This window comes from Cyprinodon tularosa, unplaced genomic scaffold, assembly GCF_016077235.1.
Source record: "Cyprinodon tularosa strain WSP-4 unplaced genomic scaffold, ASM1607723v1 ctg159, whole genome shotgun sequence".
In the NCBI taxonomy this organism is placed as follows: domain Eukaryota; kingdom Metazoa; phylum Chordata; class Actinopteri; order Cyprinodontiformes; family Cyprinodontidae; genus Cyprinodon; species Cyprinodon tularosa.
In genome coordinates, this window is record NW_024038427.1 from 200,496 (window position 1) to 218,650 (window position 18,155).

Sequence of the window (18,155 nt, forward strand, 5' to 3'; positions counted from 1 at the left end):
TTAAAATGGCAAACTTTTCAAATAAAACAGCAGCAAAGAGCAGGCTGATGTTCAAAACAATCATCTGACACTCTTGCCAAAAGAAAAAAAGTTAACGTCTAGGCTGCAAATATTTCATATGGATTTAATATGATACAAACACATTGTATGTAGGAAAATTCTTGTTGTGCACTGTTAAGTCTGGTGGGGTCCATTTCTTTTCAAAAGACTGCAGGATCCCTGCTAGAGTGCATTGCATTAATAACTAAAAAAAAACAACAACCTATAAATGCTTAACCAGTTATGAATTCAACCTCCTTCAACATACATTTTAATTCCTATAAAATATTATGAAATTGTGTTGGACTCTGGATGAGACCGTCCATTCAGGAATAGTCAATGATTTCTCCAGCCTTGTAATGTTGCAAAGAGGACTAAGTACTTCTGTGCAAAATTTTTCACAAAATATAAAAAGCTACCAACCTTTGCATCACCACCAGTTATTTTGTTACCACAAAGTATACTTACAATGATTTTTAGTGACAGATTAAAGAACTGCATTAAGAGACTAATTTATTTGAATGCTTTGTGAACCCGTTTTGTTTCTTGGCAAGGTTTCCAGTGATTTTAACCGGTGATGGTAATACACTAAAGGAGGGTTATCCAGGGGCCAGTACTGCCTGTTATTTTTCAAGTTAAAATTAGCCGGATATAAATGACTTCCTTTCCACCCTTCTGACTCCCAGAGAGACGGTTTCCACACACCTCGAGGGTGGACTCATCATGTGATGAGGACAGTAATGACAGTCTGTCTCCACGTCAGTCAGAAAGCCGGGGGCATTTGGTGGCTATTGAACCTGCATGCTCTTCAGCAGAGAAAATGGCTGGGAACAACCTCTCATCTCCAGCTAAGGTACAATTACATGTAGGAGAGGGAAGGTGAACTGGTAGTAGGCAATACAGTATATTAACATGTTGCACTGCATTTACTCAACCATGAAAACTTGTCATGTGTATCGCCCACCAGGTCCCTCCATCAGCTCTTCCTTTTCAGCTCTCAGCCATTCCTCTGAACTCCTCCATGCAGAGAACTTGTGGGAACACTCAAGCTCAGGTAAAACACAAAAAGACTCAAATCTGCATTTACTGAGTCTTGTCCACCCAGTTTTACTTCATGAGGTGTCAGCATAAAGCTGACCTTAACCACATGTCTTTCCTAATGCCAGCAGAAACTAATCCCTGACCATCTTACCCAGAAACAGAAGAAAACTAAGGACAACAAACCGAAGGTGGGTGTTCTTGCTTCAGTTTTAGAAATAAAATCTTGTTACCGGTATATTGAATGATGTTAATGTGTTTCTCTTTAGATCAAGAAGCTAAAATACCATCAGTACATTCCTCCTGACAAAAAAGGAGAAACAGAAACTCTTCCTAATCTGGACTCATCCTATGCCAAGATCCTCCAGCAGCAGCAGATCTTCCTTCAGCTTCAGATCCTCAGTCAGCAGCAGCATCACACCCTCCTCTCTACAGAACCCAAGTAAGCATAGAGCATATAGGGATTCAAGCGTAACTCCAGCCTCCTCTCCTGGCTCAAATGTCCAAGCCTGAAGCTAACCTGGAGGTTTTTTCACATTTGACTGTCTGTATCACCAGCAGGGATCAGGATCCACCTCCTTCCTCTTCTTCCAACTTGCCTTCCAATTCCTCCTCAGCTCAACTCTCTTCTGCTCCTTCAACAGTCACCTCTATTCAACACATACACAGTTGTCCAAGTTCTGCTTATTTAGGTGGGACAAAAGTTCTGTCACTGCATCTAGATCTGGATGAAATGAAGGTTAGTTTAGTCTTTCTTTTGAACTTTTTTTTTTAGTGTAATTTTATTTTAACAACTCAACTTCCCCCTGAAATGTTAAGTTTAACTTTACTAAGATCGCAAATACCCAACTCAATACATTTGTTGTCCCAAGTGGAGTTGAGGTCAAGGACAATTACAGAAATTAAAAAACCTATTCAAAAATCTGCATTAATATGCCTTTGGTGCTATTTTGATGGTGCGTGGGAAACCTGCTTTTTCAGATGGAAAACCATGAAAGTTGTGAATTGAAATCTTATAAACTCATTCATTATGACATTACTGCTAAATCCACCAGTACTACTGTATCCCAACAGCAGGATGTTGATACCACCATGCTAAGTCATTAGATTTATGACAAAGGAAATCGCAGGACATTTTATTTACAGCCATGTAGTCCATGTGTGGTTTAAATGCAAACATACAAAAACAATAAAACAAACAGCAACTACGTGGTAGCAAAACCAGGCCATAGCAAAATTATATATAAAGCATAAATTTAGAGTTATATGCAACAATACAAATAATAAAAAAATAAAACAAGCAACTGCAGAGTTTCTTCACACCAAAAGTCAAATGGTTTTGGTACAGGCTCTTTTGGTTTTGGACATTTTAACACCAACGCATCCCAGAATATTTAATGCTCCCAACAAGATATATGTCAATTGGGGTGGATTTTTGCCTCTCTTGATTTTCTGGCATTAAAACAGCCACCATGATACTGCCACCATCATGCCTGCCAACTGGAACAGTGTTCTTGAGTTTGAAAGACTCACCTTAATTTCACCAAACAAACCTTTTATTACTGACAGCAATTACTTAATTTTCTCTTTCTTTAGAATGTAGAATTCTTTGGCAGAAAATACCTGTAGGCAGCTGCGAAGTGAGCTTAAAGGGGTTGAGTTTGGATAAGGGGCTTCCTGTTTGGTCCAACTCCGTCTTGGTCTTTGATCATGTGAAACTTGCCCCGATCTGCATTGACAACGATGTTCCAGCATGGCCCAATCTACTTGGCCCTTTTTCTTCTAAGGGTAAAAGTCTGGGTCAAATAGTTGGATTCTGGTCACACATTATTGTTATATAAAAGACACAGCAAAACTAGTCCTACAAGCATACATCACACTAACATTAAGCTTCAGGATTGGCCCTAACTTCAACCCTGTTTAAAGTACATGAGCTGCTTTAAAGCTTGTTTTGTGCTAGGAATCAATCGATTGACATGAAAGCTATCATTTTGGACAAGAATGATGATGCTTATGATGAGAGTATGTAATATTTTGAAGGCTGCTATATGTATGGTTAAACAAAGAAGCCTTTATTCAGTGAATGTGTTTTTTTGAATAAAACAAACATGGAAGAACTCAGGACTGGATATAAAAAGAATCAGAGTGCATCAGGGGACCTGTAGAAAAGAAGGAAAGCAACAAAACAATGCTATTTAAGGTATCCAGAATTATTGAGACAGAAAGAAAAAAAAAAAGAACAAATCCCAATTTTAAAGCGAAGGTCAATTTATGTGAATAGAAGCTGAAGTTTGAAATGGGTTAATCTACCATCAAAGATAGTCACAGCGACAGTGATAGATTGGTCTGTCTTGTTCTCTTTCTCTTTTAATTCCTTTTCATTGTTCTGTTTTTCAAGCCCTCATCTATATTGCTTTTCCTCACTTTCCTCCCTCACTCTCAATTTGTCTTTTACTCCATCTTCTGCCAGGTCGCAGAACTAAAGTGTGAATTGAAGCTGCGCAGGTTGCCCGTCTCTGGTACCCGAAAGGATCTCATTGAGAGGTTGAGAAAATACCAGAAACTCAGTAGAGGCAGACGCACTACCTCCTCTCCAACAGCAGGGGGAATTAGAGAGCCAGAGCTGGAGAGGGCACCAGCATCCCTAAAAACAGGTGAAAGCAGCACATCACAAAAAAAGCAGAACTTCAGCTCTATCAGACATCTTTGTTCAATGGCCAGTTAGCTGACTGTGGTTTTACACGCACATGTAAGGTCTCTATTCTGTTTAGAATGGCTGACCAGACCTCTGTTAGGGTTTTTTTCTTCAGAATTTGCTCTGTAAAAGCCTGCTGTAGAGTATGTATGAAAGGTTAATTAGGTACCAAGAGAATAAATGAAAAGCGCTAACTCTACCTGAATCTTTCTGTATGGGTGATGCAGGTGGCAGTTTCAGTGCCAGTGAAACGTCTCCTCAACAGCTCTTGAGATGTGATGGAACCATCAAACCCTTAACCCGACCCAGCATGCTGAATGGCGCAATTCCAGAAGAGATCAGTTTTAACTCTGACCCGCTGGGAGAACTGGTCAGACACTTCAGCTAACCTACTTATAAAAAACTCATTGTTTAAATAGATTTACATTGAGATCAGTTGTTTTAGTCCTCTGTAGCACACTCTCACTGACGAGTGTGCTGATAAGTATTGTCTGATTTTTTATTTATGTTCTGACTAGTTTCAGATTTATATATATCAAGAAGTCTTTAAGCGACAGCATATTGATGTGCAATCAAACACTATTTTTCGTTTCTTACCATCCCAATTTGAGAATGTTCTGGAAAACATTTCAGCATGATTTCAAACCGGATTATGTAACAATTTGGAGTAGACGTGTATTTCAAATGGCCTATATTAAATTCTTGCTTGGTAACTGAACACGAAGTCAGCCCTGCTACTAACATGTATACAGCCTGATTTGTTGAGGAGCGGACAACCCTAATAACTGTCTATACCGAACAATAAACTACAGTAAAATACCACTTTAATTATTAGGTGTAGTTTTTTAATGATTTTGTTTATTTTGACATAAATTACACAACGTAGCCTGACCCAATTAAAATAAAAGAAAAAAAAGCTCCACATCTAATAATTGGTTCTATTATCCTTGGTGACCACAGCTGTTATCAGGCCTTTCCAATGATAAATATTAAATCAAAGGCCATTCTAAACAAGTATGTTTAAATCTTGATTTAAAATAACTTAGCTTCAGCACTCTTATAGTTTTCTGTAATTTTTTTTTCAGATTATTGTAGCATAAGAGCTAAAAGCTGCTCCATGTTTGGTTCCCAGTATACAGAGTAGACTGGAGCTGGAAAGCATGACAGGCCTGGTGATATACAGTACTGGCAAGAAGTTTGTAATGCATTTTAGTGATACACCATTGTGTGATTTATTTACAGAATAATTTTAAAGTATATTCCCTGGGATACTGGAGGGCTGTGTTAGGGCTTTAAAAGTGTGGTAATGCACTCCACTTTCCTAATGTCAGTGAGAACACAGGCAGCAGCGTTCTGGATCAGCTGCAGCTGCCTGATAAACAATTAAGGCTGTCCTGTTACGACACGATTGCGGGACTTACAATAGGTGCAATGAATCTCTCACATCCCAGATGGAGAATTTTGTTTTACTTTTCTTTGCTGAGTTGTTTCAGTTAAGCCATATTTGAAACCTTGAAGAATAATTGGCCTTGCCACTGCAGCTTACTAAGATAAATGTGCACACAATTCTCAGGCCACTTTAAAACCTTACCTTTTTGGTATTATTCAGAGCAGGACTGTCTGGATTATTGTGGAGAAGCATTACAACATCTCCTTAGCTGAATGCATTTTTAACCCTTTCCAGGGTATTTCATGATTATTTGCTACTTTTTAAAACATCTCTAAGCCTACTTAATGTTGTCAGACAGGTTTTATTTATATATAATTTCTTGACCCTTAAGGTCAATTCAGTAATCAGATCTGGGTCTGGCTAGTGATATTTAACCAGATATAGTTAATCATAATTCATTCATAATTTAAGGAGCAGGGCAGGTTGGCTTTATTCTCTAATTAAACAAAATAAAGAAAACGTTTATATCAAACTTCAGTTTTGTGTTTACTGAGCTATCCTTTTCTTCTGATCTAAAATGTGTTGATGATTGGAAATATGTGAATGTGACAAGAAGACAAACAAGCAAAAAACAAAACAGGCTTAAATCTTAGGCAACCAGATGGTTGGTTTGATGGTTGCATGAACCAGATGATGAAGACTTTTCACAGGCATTAAAAAAAGCAAACCAATGTTTCAGGGGTTATTTACTTTTATACGGCACTTAATCTAATTGTTTCCACATTTTTTTTAGCAGTTTATTTGTGCTCCTGAACAAATCAGGCATTCAATTTTACCCGATAAAACAATATAACCACCTCTAAGTGGGTGGGATGTATTAGGTAGCAAGTGAACATTTTCTCGAGTCAAATTGGGATGGATGGACACGAAGCTATCAAAAGTGATCCAACAAGCTACAGTGATGAACTCATGATAGAAATATGGTCGGCCAAGGCTCAATGATGGGGCTTGAGCCAACAGACCAGCAACTGTAGCTTAGATTAGTGGTGATTCTAATAGAAAGCTGTCAGAGTCACAACGTTTCCCTGCCTGTGGCGATTGGACCGTTGTTTCTTATGTCACTGGTTATATTCTGATGGTATGCCTACGCAATCAAGAGCACAGAATTAAATCGGTGTAGTGTATAGTAAAATTTAGATTTGACCATTTGTATATGATTTAAAAGATCATTACGAGCATTTTCATTTGATTCTCTTTGTAGATGAGTTCATCTCTTACAAATCTCAGTCTTCAGCCATTCACCGAAGCTTCATTCCCGGCTACCATTAAACAGGAGCCCCAATGCTCCAGCCCAACACCTTGTCACTTCCACTTAAAGTCTGCCTCTTTGCAGACACATAGCCTTGTCTCTTCCGATGCCCCCGCCACTACAGCTGCAGCCCCTCCTGTGACTACTGACAAAGACAGAATGCTGCAGGAGAAAGATAAGCAGATTGCAAAGCTTACCAGGATGCTGTGGCATAATCAGAGGCTGGTGGAGGAGCTGAAGATGCAACTGAAAAATAGTAACAGAGAAGTGCCAGAGGGACAAATTCTTAGAAAAGTGAAAGAAGAACCTCCTGAGAAGCAGAATGAGGCTTTTTCGACTAGTCTTCCACCATTTGATCCCAACATATCAATTATTTCACATGAAAAGGAGGCTACAAAGGTAACCATAAAAGAAGAAGCCATGGAGACAGAGATAGCAGCTGAGATACTTGTGCAATCACCAGATATGTTGCAGAAGTCCTCTACCAAAAGTCAGCAGACTCAGGATCAGATCAATCTCAAACTCCGGCCAAAGCAGGGGACCTTCCAGAGGCAGGTCTGTCTCCAGGATTCTGCTCGGCAGATGGCTCAGCAACACACCCTCAATAGGCTCCTTTTAATGCAGCAACAAAACACTAAAAAGCAGCAACACATGGTTCAGAGCCATGATAAGGTGCAAGAAACTCAACAACACCTCCATCCACAAAAGAAATCTCAAAAACTGCAGCTGCAGATACAAATGTCTCGAAATGGGGAAAGTCACCCTGCACAGCTCCAGCAGACACAACTGAAGACAGAGGTTCTGCTGAGGAAACCAAAAAGGGTTGAAGAGCAGCAGTTTGAGAGGTGCTACAAAGAGACTAAAAGACTGCAACCCATCCAGGTACAGGCCAAGATGCATCTACAACAGCAGGTACTAGTAGACGGAAAGAACCTCACACACTGTACATTGGGGGTTATCACCTCACTAATACAAGCTTTATTTAGGGAACATACAGTAAGTTGACTTGCATGGTTTGATACTATTTTGTCAAGAAATTCTTTCAAATGATCTTAAGAGGTTAAATTTAGAGGAAGCAAAAGAAATCAAGGCTTGCTATGATTTTATGTTGCTTTTTTTTAACTGAGCTATACTGTAGACCTCACGCATCAAAAAGTTTTTCTCAACCAGAAGTGAGACACTCCTGTCTCTCTGCAGGATCCTTTAAAAAACAACTGCAGCCTAGCTCTGGTCAGTGACAGCAAAAGTAAACATATCCAGATTCCTTTGACAAATCACATCTCTGGAGACCAGGGAAGTCACTCTGAAGGGAAGGCTTCAAATCACACTTTACTGCAGGTATGTTGGAGCAACAATGTGAATCCACACTGTAACTAACCCCTTGAACCCTACGGACCCACCGGCGGGTCCAGCTGCTACGTGACCTCGTAATTTTACCAAACCCCCAGTATTGATGTAAAAAACATATTTGGCACAGTTTGGTGACATTTTTGGATAAATGTGCCAAACTGGCCCCTCCGCCTAAGAAATTTCTCACTAATACCATTCTAAAATAAATATGATTCATCTGATTGAGTCCAAATTTGGTATATTTTTACACAACATTTAGATTTGAAAGTCTGTACTACTTTTTTGTGCTATAAATAATATTTTGGTAGTGTTTTGCAATGTTTATTTCAAAGAAAAAGTTGGCGAGGTTCAAAAAATGCAAAATATTTTGTATTTTGTCCCTAATATTTCAGGCAGGGTCAAAGCTACAATGGTGCTGACACCAGAAAACCATTCTATGATATCTTACCTTTACAGACGTACCAAAAGTTTCTTCTTAAATCTAATAGCTTTGAGGCTATAAGTTATTTACTTTTGTGTGTTTTTGTCAGGCAGAAATTTATTTATACCCCCTTAGGGTGTAAGAGGCTAAAGACCATGACAGCACAGCTGATTTAATGTCTATGCTCTTGGAACATCAAGCAGTCTCGCTGGTCTTGATAAAGGGCTTTGCAAAAATGTTTATATCTTTTGACCATTTTAACTTTACAATTAGACAAGGGTCTACTTGTTAGGTGAAAACAAATAGCTTCTCCAAATTATTATTTTATTTTAACAATAGTGTCAATTTTAATATATATTCATATTCAGAAAAAGGTTGTGCTTGATAGGTCCATCTGTCATTTTGAGGTTTTCTGTAGAGTCTCATAGTCTTGACAAAAATTCTTCATTAGATTTCATTGGGGTCTTGACTAGGCTGTTGGTATGTTGACCAAAAAGTTCCAATTTGTTCTTATCTGTCCAAACTACCTCCTTTCTGGTTTGTTGTCTTTACATAGCTTATGGCAATGAGTAGATTGTCATGATGGGTTTCAAAGTTTGCCCAGATGCAGAAACAACTCAGAGGCAGGTATGAAACTCAGATAGACTAACAGAGGAACTCAGAGGGACAAAACAAAGGGTATTCTCAGCATGGGGAATATCCAGCGGTCAGGTTAACCGGAACCCGAAACACTAGGGGGAAATCAGAGTGATGAGTCCATGGGAATTTCAGGCCAATACAAAAATAAAGTCAGGAAAGGACTCAGAAGACAACTGGTGGTTGCTCCTTGGTTCCCGTTAGTGCCTGTACATATAAGGAGAAACTTGGCTGGAAGGCAGACAGGCAGACTAGTAGTGGTCCATAGGAGCATCGGAGCGGACTGTCAACGAGCTTTCCTGAAGTGGACTGCAAACAGTAGCAGTGAATGTTTTCCTTTAATCTCAGAGAGACGAATGGTTCCATCCAAGGCTTGAAGGACCAGGGTTATCCAGAGGATCAGGAAGTAATCCTGCCAAAGACCACAAGGAGACAAAGTGTTTGATCTGAGGACTCAGAGAGACAAAAACTCAAAGTTAGACACTGCTAAGTTTTGAGAGGCTTGAGTACCCAATACTGGCAAACACTCTGGCGAAGAGGTGGTGACAGTCCGCTGCTCATATACTCCTCTGGTGATGACCCAACGAGCTGCAGGTGTGGGTGGGAAACCGGAAGGGCACCATCTAGTGGATGGAGACAAAAAAGAAACACAAAAACATTCCCCACAAACAGAAACCCTAACACAGATAGGACTTGTTGTTCTTCTGTTGTCACCATGGTCCTCGTGGCTGCTTCTCTCATCAATATATATATATATATATATATATATATATATATATATATATATATATATATATATATATATATATATATATATATATATATATATATATTAGTGGTGGGCCATCATTTAAGTTAATCGAGGTGATTTGATGTTAGATTTTTGGAATAATTTTATTGTTAAAGTGGGACATCTATAACTGGAAGTGGGACACTATATAATAACAAATGAGTAAAATTTGTTTATAAGAATCTTAAGTAAGAAGACGAAATTACATGTGATTTTGCAAACATAACAAACATTAAATTCTGGAGGTAGCACACACATATAATGAATGCCTTTGGCAGAATTTAAATGAGTGGTTTTAATTTATCTAGATTAAATATCATATAAAACTGGATTAAATACATACATTAAAGCTTTTACTTTTAATGAGACAAAATGTGTAATAATTAAAGTGTAATAACTACTTTTGCAAGATGCTGTAAATACAAGACGTAAGATAATGGGGGCTGTTAAAAAGCTTGTAGCTTTTCTTGATTGGAATTAGACCACCAAAACATCTAGCTTTAACATGCAAGTAAACATCTGGTGTTGTCCTCCCCAAAGTGAGCATTTTCATTGTATTCCAACTATTGTATATGTTTTTCTATTTTCCTTTTTCTTGAAGTACCATCTAAGCAAGACTACAATAGATACTTTCAGAGTCAATTTAATTGTCTCAGCGCAGTAATAGAACTAGAACAGCTTGTTAATGCTTCACTGTTAAAAGGGAAGTGTGATTGCTGTGAAATTAATGACATATGCTGTTTGAAACAATAGAAGGGGTGCTTGAGAAGGGTCTGACACAGGCCTGATGTGATTATTATTTTTACCCTGCTAATTACCCTAACAGCATACTCCATTACTATGATTAATGGTGTTAATAGCTGATGAAAAAGGACTTTATTGCATCTTGGTTCATGGAGGCTTCCGTGTACCCTCTTTATTTTCAAAACATACAGGAAGTGACTGCCTTTTAGAAATCCTGGAATGAAATTGTTACATCCATTTCTATTTTAAACATTATCCTAAAACTTGCAAATGAAGCCAAATGAAGAAAAAAATGATTGCTATATTTTATTATTTTATTTATACCTTGACTTAATTTCATTAATCCGAGAATGAAGCACATCAGGAATCAGTGGAGCAACCATTGCAGGAAGCAATATCATCAGGTCTGCAATGGAAGAAATCCTCCTCCCCGTTCTATCAGACTGTGAGCAACCATAACATTCAAAGTTATTATTTCTTTAATTATTTGCAATATTTATTTATTTTTTATTTCAATAATGTAAAACAGGAAATGTTTCCTGGTCTGGATGTCTTGCTGAGTCCACTGTCTCCAGATTCTCTTCAAGCAGCAGCCTGGCAATCTCCTGATAAGGTATGACCCAAGACAAGTCTGACTCTGCAATTTCCTAAGTGATATATTTTCTTTCCAATAGTTCTGTTGTATGATGGTAAAATCTTTTGTTCTGTGTCTGTTATTAGCCCAAAAACAATGAGGATTTCATCGACATCATCCTGCAGGACGGAGGTACAGCAACTGTCTAAAATGAATAACTGTCTTTCCTGTTAGAACTATAATAAAACTACATAATATATAAGTATTCAAAATTGAATAAATAATATAATAATTTCATAAAAAGAAAACACTTACCCATATTAGATCTACAGCTTCAACTACCTGGAAAGTATGTAATGAGTTTGTGCTTATTCCCTTTTTCTTTTTACACCTTTTGTCATGATTTAACTAAAGATCAGACCCAAATGCAGATAAACCATTACAGAGAGACCAGGGAAAAAGTTTAACAGGTTTATTAAGAAGCTTGTGGAGGTTCCAGTGTTTCTCTGAACACTGCTCAACCGGAAGTTTCCAGAAAGTGGTTGACTCTTTGACTCCAGTTGGTGTGGGGTGTTCCAGTGTTTGCGTCATTCGGTGGAGGGGGGACAGGGTTACCCAGAATGCGGTTGTAGGAGAACGGAGGAACTTACTGCCACTCAGATTTCCGGCGGTACTTGAATGGTTTCTTGTGGAGATTGATCCTCTGCTCAGAGAGAAACCCCAGACAATCCTTGGGGGAAAAGGTAGATCGAAACCACAAACTTGAATCCTCAGCTCAGTTTGGTTCTAAGAAGATCCTTCCTGGGGAGTGAAGGTCCGAAACGTCCAGTTTGCAGGATGACCTCCTGCCGAGAGGCAAAGACAAAAATAGCGAGATTAAAATTTAGGCAGACAAAAACTCAGTTTGACTCAGCAAAACTCAACTTGGCGAGTTTTGGATCAGCTGCACCTGCTGGACTGATTATTTAGCCAAACCTATGGAGACAATAAATGCAGAATGAGTTTTTCTAGATCCTGCTTTGACATTAGTGCTTTGCAGGTGATAAAAGGCAGACTTAGTAACTGCCTTTACTCTATGTGCCTCTGAAGGTTCAGGTTTGGGTCCATCATGACACCAAGATTTTGTCCATAATCAGTTGTTTCCGGCTGTATTAGCTAAAGCTGTGAGCTAACTCTGGATGCCTCTTCTTTGGTCAGAAGATTGTTACCTTTGTTTTGTTTTTACTTGGAGAAAAGTAAAGCACATCCTGCATGGGACTTTTCTGGTCTCTAATTTAAACTTCCCCACAGGCACATAAAAGTCCCTATCCTTAAACTAAGATTTAAACCAGTCAAGTTCTTTACCAGAAAGGCAATCTAGTTTTCTGGACACTCTAATAAAATGAAGTGATGAACAGTGTCAGACGCTGCACTGAGGTCCAATAATACAAACACCATGGTTCTTCCACAGTCTGAATTTATTCAGATGTAATTGAACACCTTAATCAGTGCAGGCTCTGTGCTGTGGTTAGCATGGAAACCTGACTGGAAGATATCAAAGCAGCTGGCCATTGTTAGAAATGCATTTAACTGTTGAAACACAATTGTTTCAATAACCTAGGTTTGAGATGGGCCTGTAGTTCTGCAGGATCGATTTCTCAGAGCTTCTCTTTTTCAACAATGGTTGGATTAATTGCTGTTAATAAGGTCTGCAAAAGTGTTCATTCCCGACAAAAGTAAGAGCCTATACTAATGGTGGCTATTGTAATGCTACCTTACTTCTTCTTGAAAAGGATGCACATATATCTGCCTTTACATGTAAAAAAAAACGTGTGATGTTCTATAACATGTAACCCTATTAAAACACATTGATGCTTGTAGTAATATAATTATTTAGGATGTACAAATACTTTTGCAAGGCACTGAAAGATGGTCTTTTTTTCTTTCAGAAGCACCCAACACACTGAAAGTTTCCCAGGACAGTTTTGCTTCTTCATCTTCTCCATCACCTCTTCAGCTCCCACTGTCTCCACCCAACTCACCAAGTAGTGATACCCAACAACCTGGCTCTCCCCAGCAACATGAGCCTTGGACACCAGCCAAAACCACAGATCATAAACTACACTTAGGTCTGTCTGGTAATGCACAACTAGAGGACTTTCTGGAAAGCAACACAGGGAAGTCCCTTCTAGGCGTGGAACCAGGAGGCCTACTAACCTTGATTGATGATCTGCATAGCCAAATGCTATACACTGCCAGCATCCTGGACATCCCCTCAGCTCCTATGAGTTCTTTGGACAAGGCTAGTGACAGTGGACAGAGACTGGACAGTAAGGGGTGGCTTAGCTTCACTACACAAGGAGAGAGTGAATGGGAAAGTCAGACGCTGACCCCACTAGTTCCCCAAATACCCCCAAGTGTTTTCTCAGGAGAATTCATAGATAGTTCTGACCTTCATATTGACTGGGACTCCTGAACGCCTGTTGAGCTGTCAGAAAACTGTTTGTTATGCAACAAAACCAACTCATGAACGCCACAAAATGCAATTAGTACCCGAAGTTTAAGTTTGAACTTCCCCTTGTTGGCCCGACATTTTTTGGGAAAGGTTGAAATGCCATATCAAACTGCTATTTAAGATGCTTAATGTTAAGCCTACAGGCATTTTCTTTATATTTGTTAGAAGTACGCATGGGTGGGTTACCGGTTTACAGTGTATTCCAATATAAAAAAAAATCACGATTTTAAAACTGCTTTTCCTGCAGTATAGGTGTTTTTGATTGTTAAACCCTCCAACAGCAAAAGCAATCAGATTCCTTACCTTGAATGTAGCAGCTGCTGCAGCATTATGCCTACTCCCTCTACCGCACCCCTGTAGCTGCTAGCTCTGCTCTGCTTATAGATTAATGGTGAGGGAGGCGAGCACCCTGAACTTGTATCCCCACCTAAAAGTCGGCTGTATGGGAACATTTCGACTACCTAAAGAGGGCAGGCTTGGAGGAAGAAGGTATTGCTCTACTTGAAAGCTGAAAGTCATGCTTTAAGACAATGGCAGTCAGAGAAGATTATACTGTATCTACTGGAGCATTACCAGTTGCCATATGTTAAATTTAAAGGTTACGTTTTTAAACAAGCAAGTGTCAGGCATTAGTTTGCCACATATACCGTTGTCTTACTGAGGTCGAAAGCTTGAACGATGAACTTGTCACAGTTTTTACAGCTGGAGCTTTTTAAGAGTGGTTTCTTTTTCTTTTTTTTTTTTAATCCTTTGTAAGTGAAATGAGAAAGCACCAATTGTCTCCAAAGCTTTAGCTGGGCATTTTGTGTACACCTTTCATTTTTGTTGCCTCTTTGTAGATGTAATGACTTATATATCTATCTATTTTAAACACCACTTATGAATCTAATAAAAACACCCATAATTAACTTTCTTAACCAACTTGCAAACACGAGTTAAGTACAAAACAACTATGAATGTGCATGCTAAAGCAGGGTGACATCCTGCAAGTGGGTGAAATGCCTGCATGACACCTGTGGTCTAAAATGCGCTTCAACACACAACTTAAGTTAACTATTAATATATCATCATGCTTAAGCTTTTTGTTTCTTAAGTAATTTACCATTATTGGTAAAATACCATTATTTGGAAATGTAAACATAATATTGTGATACTGTGAAACTGAAATTTTCACTCATACCTTTAGAATTTCATACAGCCAATGCCTAGTCATAAATTAACCTTATGCCCAAAGCATTGTATCCTAAATAATATTTACTATTTACATATTTACACTACAAAATGTCTTCATGCCACCAAATGGATATTACACGATTCCACCTAGCAGTAGAGGTACAATTGGTTTAACATTTGATTCTAAAAATTTGTCCTGTTTAAACACCAGATTAAGGTCCCATCAATTTTTAGATAAAGAATCATGTGAATAGTCAAATTGGGCTGTTTGGGGTTAATCAAGAATATAGTAGATGAAGTGTGGGTTGTGTGGCTATGGCTTTTACTTTCATTTGTGGTGAAGTGCTTACACCTCTAGATTGCACATAAACAGATTGATGGGAGACAGAAAGGGTTGAGTTTTGCAGTTAAGCTGAAATGCAAACTGTATTTTTTAAGCCATGGTATTGCATTTAGTAATTTTTAAGTTATGGTATTGCATTTAGAGATGTTAAGCAGAAGGAACATGTACCAAATTATCTTTAAAACATAAAAAAAATATCATTTTTTGTGGTTGATTTTTTTAGGAGGCTGAAATTAGGATTCACAGTGCTCTGTGCATTCTCTCATGCTGCTAAACCATTTGTGGAGTTACAAAATCCTCCCATGTGCATACAGTAGGAATATTAGGCAAATTGTTGAGAAAAATCAGAATGCAGATGTAATATCTGTGGCATGGCCAGGAAAATAGTAGGAAAGGCCTTAGTGTGCGGGGAAATGATGAAGGTTGTCCAGATTTCTGCAACCTTCCCTATTGGTACTCTGGATCCGTCCAAAGGGAGACCTTATGTGATATATCACATATTGATTACTTTTGTTTGACTCCCTTAATTGTTGGACTGTTTGGTTGAGTTTGTTAAAATGCTTTGTACCTTCCCGAGTTTTACCTACACCCTTTACTGTCTCACATAATACAAATATCTTTCTTTTTTAGTACAGCAAACCCCAATGTGGTAGGACAAGACTTATATGAAGACTTTTGTTTTGCCTTTCATTTTTTTCTGAGTGAAATGTTAGCTTTGTATCTGTCCTAGTATCTGATAACATTTTGCTGTCATCATTTGTTTAACCCTTGATATGTGGCTATCATAAGTTCATTATGCAGCTTGAATGTTATATTTATATTCCTTATTTGTACACTGAAAATATAATAAATGCCCTAGACTTTAAACATTTTTTCATCCATCCATCCATCCATCCATCCATCCATCCATCCATCCATCCATCCATCCATCCATCCATCCATCCATCCATCCATCCATCCACATTACAGGTATTAAACTGAGGGTGCTCTCAACTAAAACAGAGACATGACATTGACCAATCAAAATTAGAGTAGATCTGGTCTCTGTAACTTCTATAAGAACAGCACAAGCATAAAATTTGAGAACAACTCCCTGCAGTTAATTTGCCTATTATTGCTTGTATCCCTTGTCCTTAAATTAAAGGCACATCATGGTACTTTTGGCCACTAGGGGCGCTAGACTTGTAACTGCTCAGATTTTTCTTTTACTAAATGAAAACATTAACAAAGATATATGACTGCATAGTAGGAGCAAAGTGTTAACTTACCAGTCTATAAATAAGTTGAGAAAAGAGAATCAGTTTTACATCTGAATTCTTTCAGCCTGTGCCAGGGGCGTTGCTAGGCACAAAGCTTTACTGGGCCACTGGCCCCCTAGTGCATATGCCCCTCCTTCCATACACAAATACAGACAAGCACACTGCCCCACCCTGATACATTCCTACCAAAATTACCAGTTGAGATATTAATGAGTGTAAGAGCATATTTGTTTTAACAAACATGAACATTTTCAACATTGCAGCTATAAAAAAATAAGACATCACCAACTTTAATAAATAAAAAGCTTCCTTATACACATTCTGAAGTAATCATTAATTCCTAGGTTTCAGAGTTTTAGTTCAGGTGAAAGTTTAACTCAACATGAACTAAGTTTTTATTTTATTTTATGAGCATTAAAGTGTTGCCAGTGTCTATATTACCTCCAGTAAATTTGCTGATAAATGCGTTCAACCAATCAATGATCTCCTTGTGATTGGTCATAAGCTATACATTATTTATAACACAAAGAGTAACATACTAACTCAAGCTAATTTAAGGTGGATACACTTTTTCTTCAACGTTGGTTAGATATATTGACTGTGTTTTTGGGCTTGGCACAAAGAAATGGACGAGAATCGGAAGATCGTTGGGTCATTGTGCCAAAAGCTAAACCTGCCAGTGGGGCTAGTTACCATGGTAACATACCCTGAACAGCTTTTTGGGAAACAATGACATGCCCTTTCAATGAAGACCTGATATAATTCAGAGGGGAAGAGACCTTCAACAAAACAACATCCCATGAAAGGAACTTAAAAACCAAAAAGCAGTTAAAACAAAATATGTCACGATTGGGTTGAGGTTTTGAGGACCCAAATGCAGAGATTAGTTAGAGATGAGTTTTGGTGATTTAATGATGTACTCACAGTCAACTGAAGAGGAAATCTGGAAAATACAAAATAACAAATACAGAAAAAAACAGAATCTAGGAGACATCAGGGAAACATACATGAGGAGCCAGGAAAAGACGAGAAACCAGCACTGAGTAACTGCAGAGGGAGAGTATATATAAGAGACAGAACAAAGACTGGACTAATGAGCTGACAAGGAACAGGTGTGGATGGGAGAAAGAGTTTGGTGTTACGTGACAGATTCGGATGTGCATGGTGCATGTTTCTAAGTCCCTTGTGGAGAAATTATCTGGGTCATGAGTAGCGAGGAAACAGGAAGCGATTGTTGTGGGATGGAAGAAGGAAATAGCAAAAAAGAAGAAGACTGGAAGAGAGTAGGGTCAAAAAATGAAACAAAGCGGGAAAATGCAGAGACCAATTGAAGGGAAGTGCAGTTCAGAAAAATCAAGTGATGAGCAATCTGGAAATTCCATGGAAAAACTAAATGATTACAAAGTCATATTCAAACTAGGTAATCAGGGAGACTCCTTTGCAGATTGGAAGCTGGTTCAGTTAACAAAAACGATAAACAAACTTGTAGGAGAAGTCCGAAGTGCCAGAATACTCTATAGTGGAGACCTGTTAATAAACTGCAGAGACAGCGCTCAACAAGGCAAAGCCATACGAATTAACAACATTAAGGGGGAAAGAGTTCAGTGCAGTTGGTGGAGAACAAAAGGATTAGCAGGGGAGTGATTGGAGGAGTTCCTTTAAAAGTAACTGATAAAGAGATTCTAGAAAACATAGGTGGTGCAAAAGTATAAAAGGTGAAATAGAGAAAGTTATGATCACTTATCAGTGTTGATCAAATTTGAGGAAGAGCAGTTACCGAGTAAAGTTTTCCTTGGATATGAGCTACAATGTGAAAATCTAAAATCCTCCACCACTGAGATGTTTTAAATGCCAAAGATCTGGTCACATAGCAGCAGTATGTAAGGGTAAACAACGATCT

The 18,155-nt window shown here is 38.4% G+C and overlaps 1 protein-coding gene across 8 annotated transcripts in view; it reads left to right on the forward strand.

Moving 5' to 3' along the window:
- LOC119780313 (myocardin-related transcription factor A-like) overlaps window positions 1–15,863 on the forward strand; it is a 53,036-nt gene extending 37,173 nt beyond the window's left edge. For 5 of the 8 annotated variants that reach the window (XM_038280307.1, XM_038280311.1, XM_038280312.1 and 2 more), the window contains 13 exons: window positions 726–892; window positions 1,007–1,093; window positions 1,206–1,268; window positions 1,347–1,519; window positions 1,636–1,816; window positions 3,548–3,731; window positions 4,000–4,142; window positions 6,424–7,383; window positions 7,669–7,809; window positions 10,762–10,857; window positions 10,942–11,025; window positions 11,133–11,178; window positions 12,915–15,863. In XM_038280307.1, coding sequence (XP_038136235.1) covers window positions 726–892; window positions 1,007–1,093; window positions 1,206–1,268; window positions 1,347–1,519; window positions 1,636–1,816; window positions 3,548–3,731; window positions 4,000–4,142; window positions 6,424–7,383; window positions 7,669–7,809; window positions 10,762–10,857; window positions 10,942–11,025; window positions 11,133–11,178; window positions 12,915–13,441 — 2,852 coding nt within the window. In that variant the 3' untranslated portion in view covers window positions 13,442–15,863. The remainder of the gene's footprint in view (window positions 1–725; window positions 893–1,006; window positions 1,094–1,205; window positions 1,269–1,346; window positions 1,520–1,635; window positions 1,817–3,547; window positions 3,732–3,999; window positions 4,143–6,423; window positions 7,384–7,668; window positions 7,810–10,761; window positions 10,858–10,941; window positions 11,026–11,132; window positions 11,179–12,914) is intronic. The other 3 variants (XM_038280309.1, XM_038280310.1, XM_038280308.1) reach the window with 3 other exon arrangements.
- The last annotated feature ends 2,292 nt before the right edge of the window (window positions 15,864–18,155 follow it).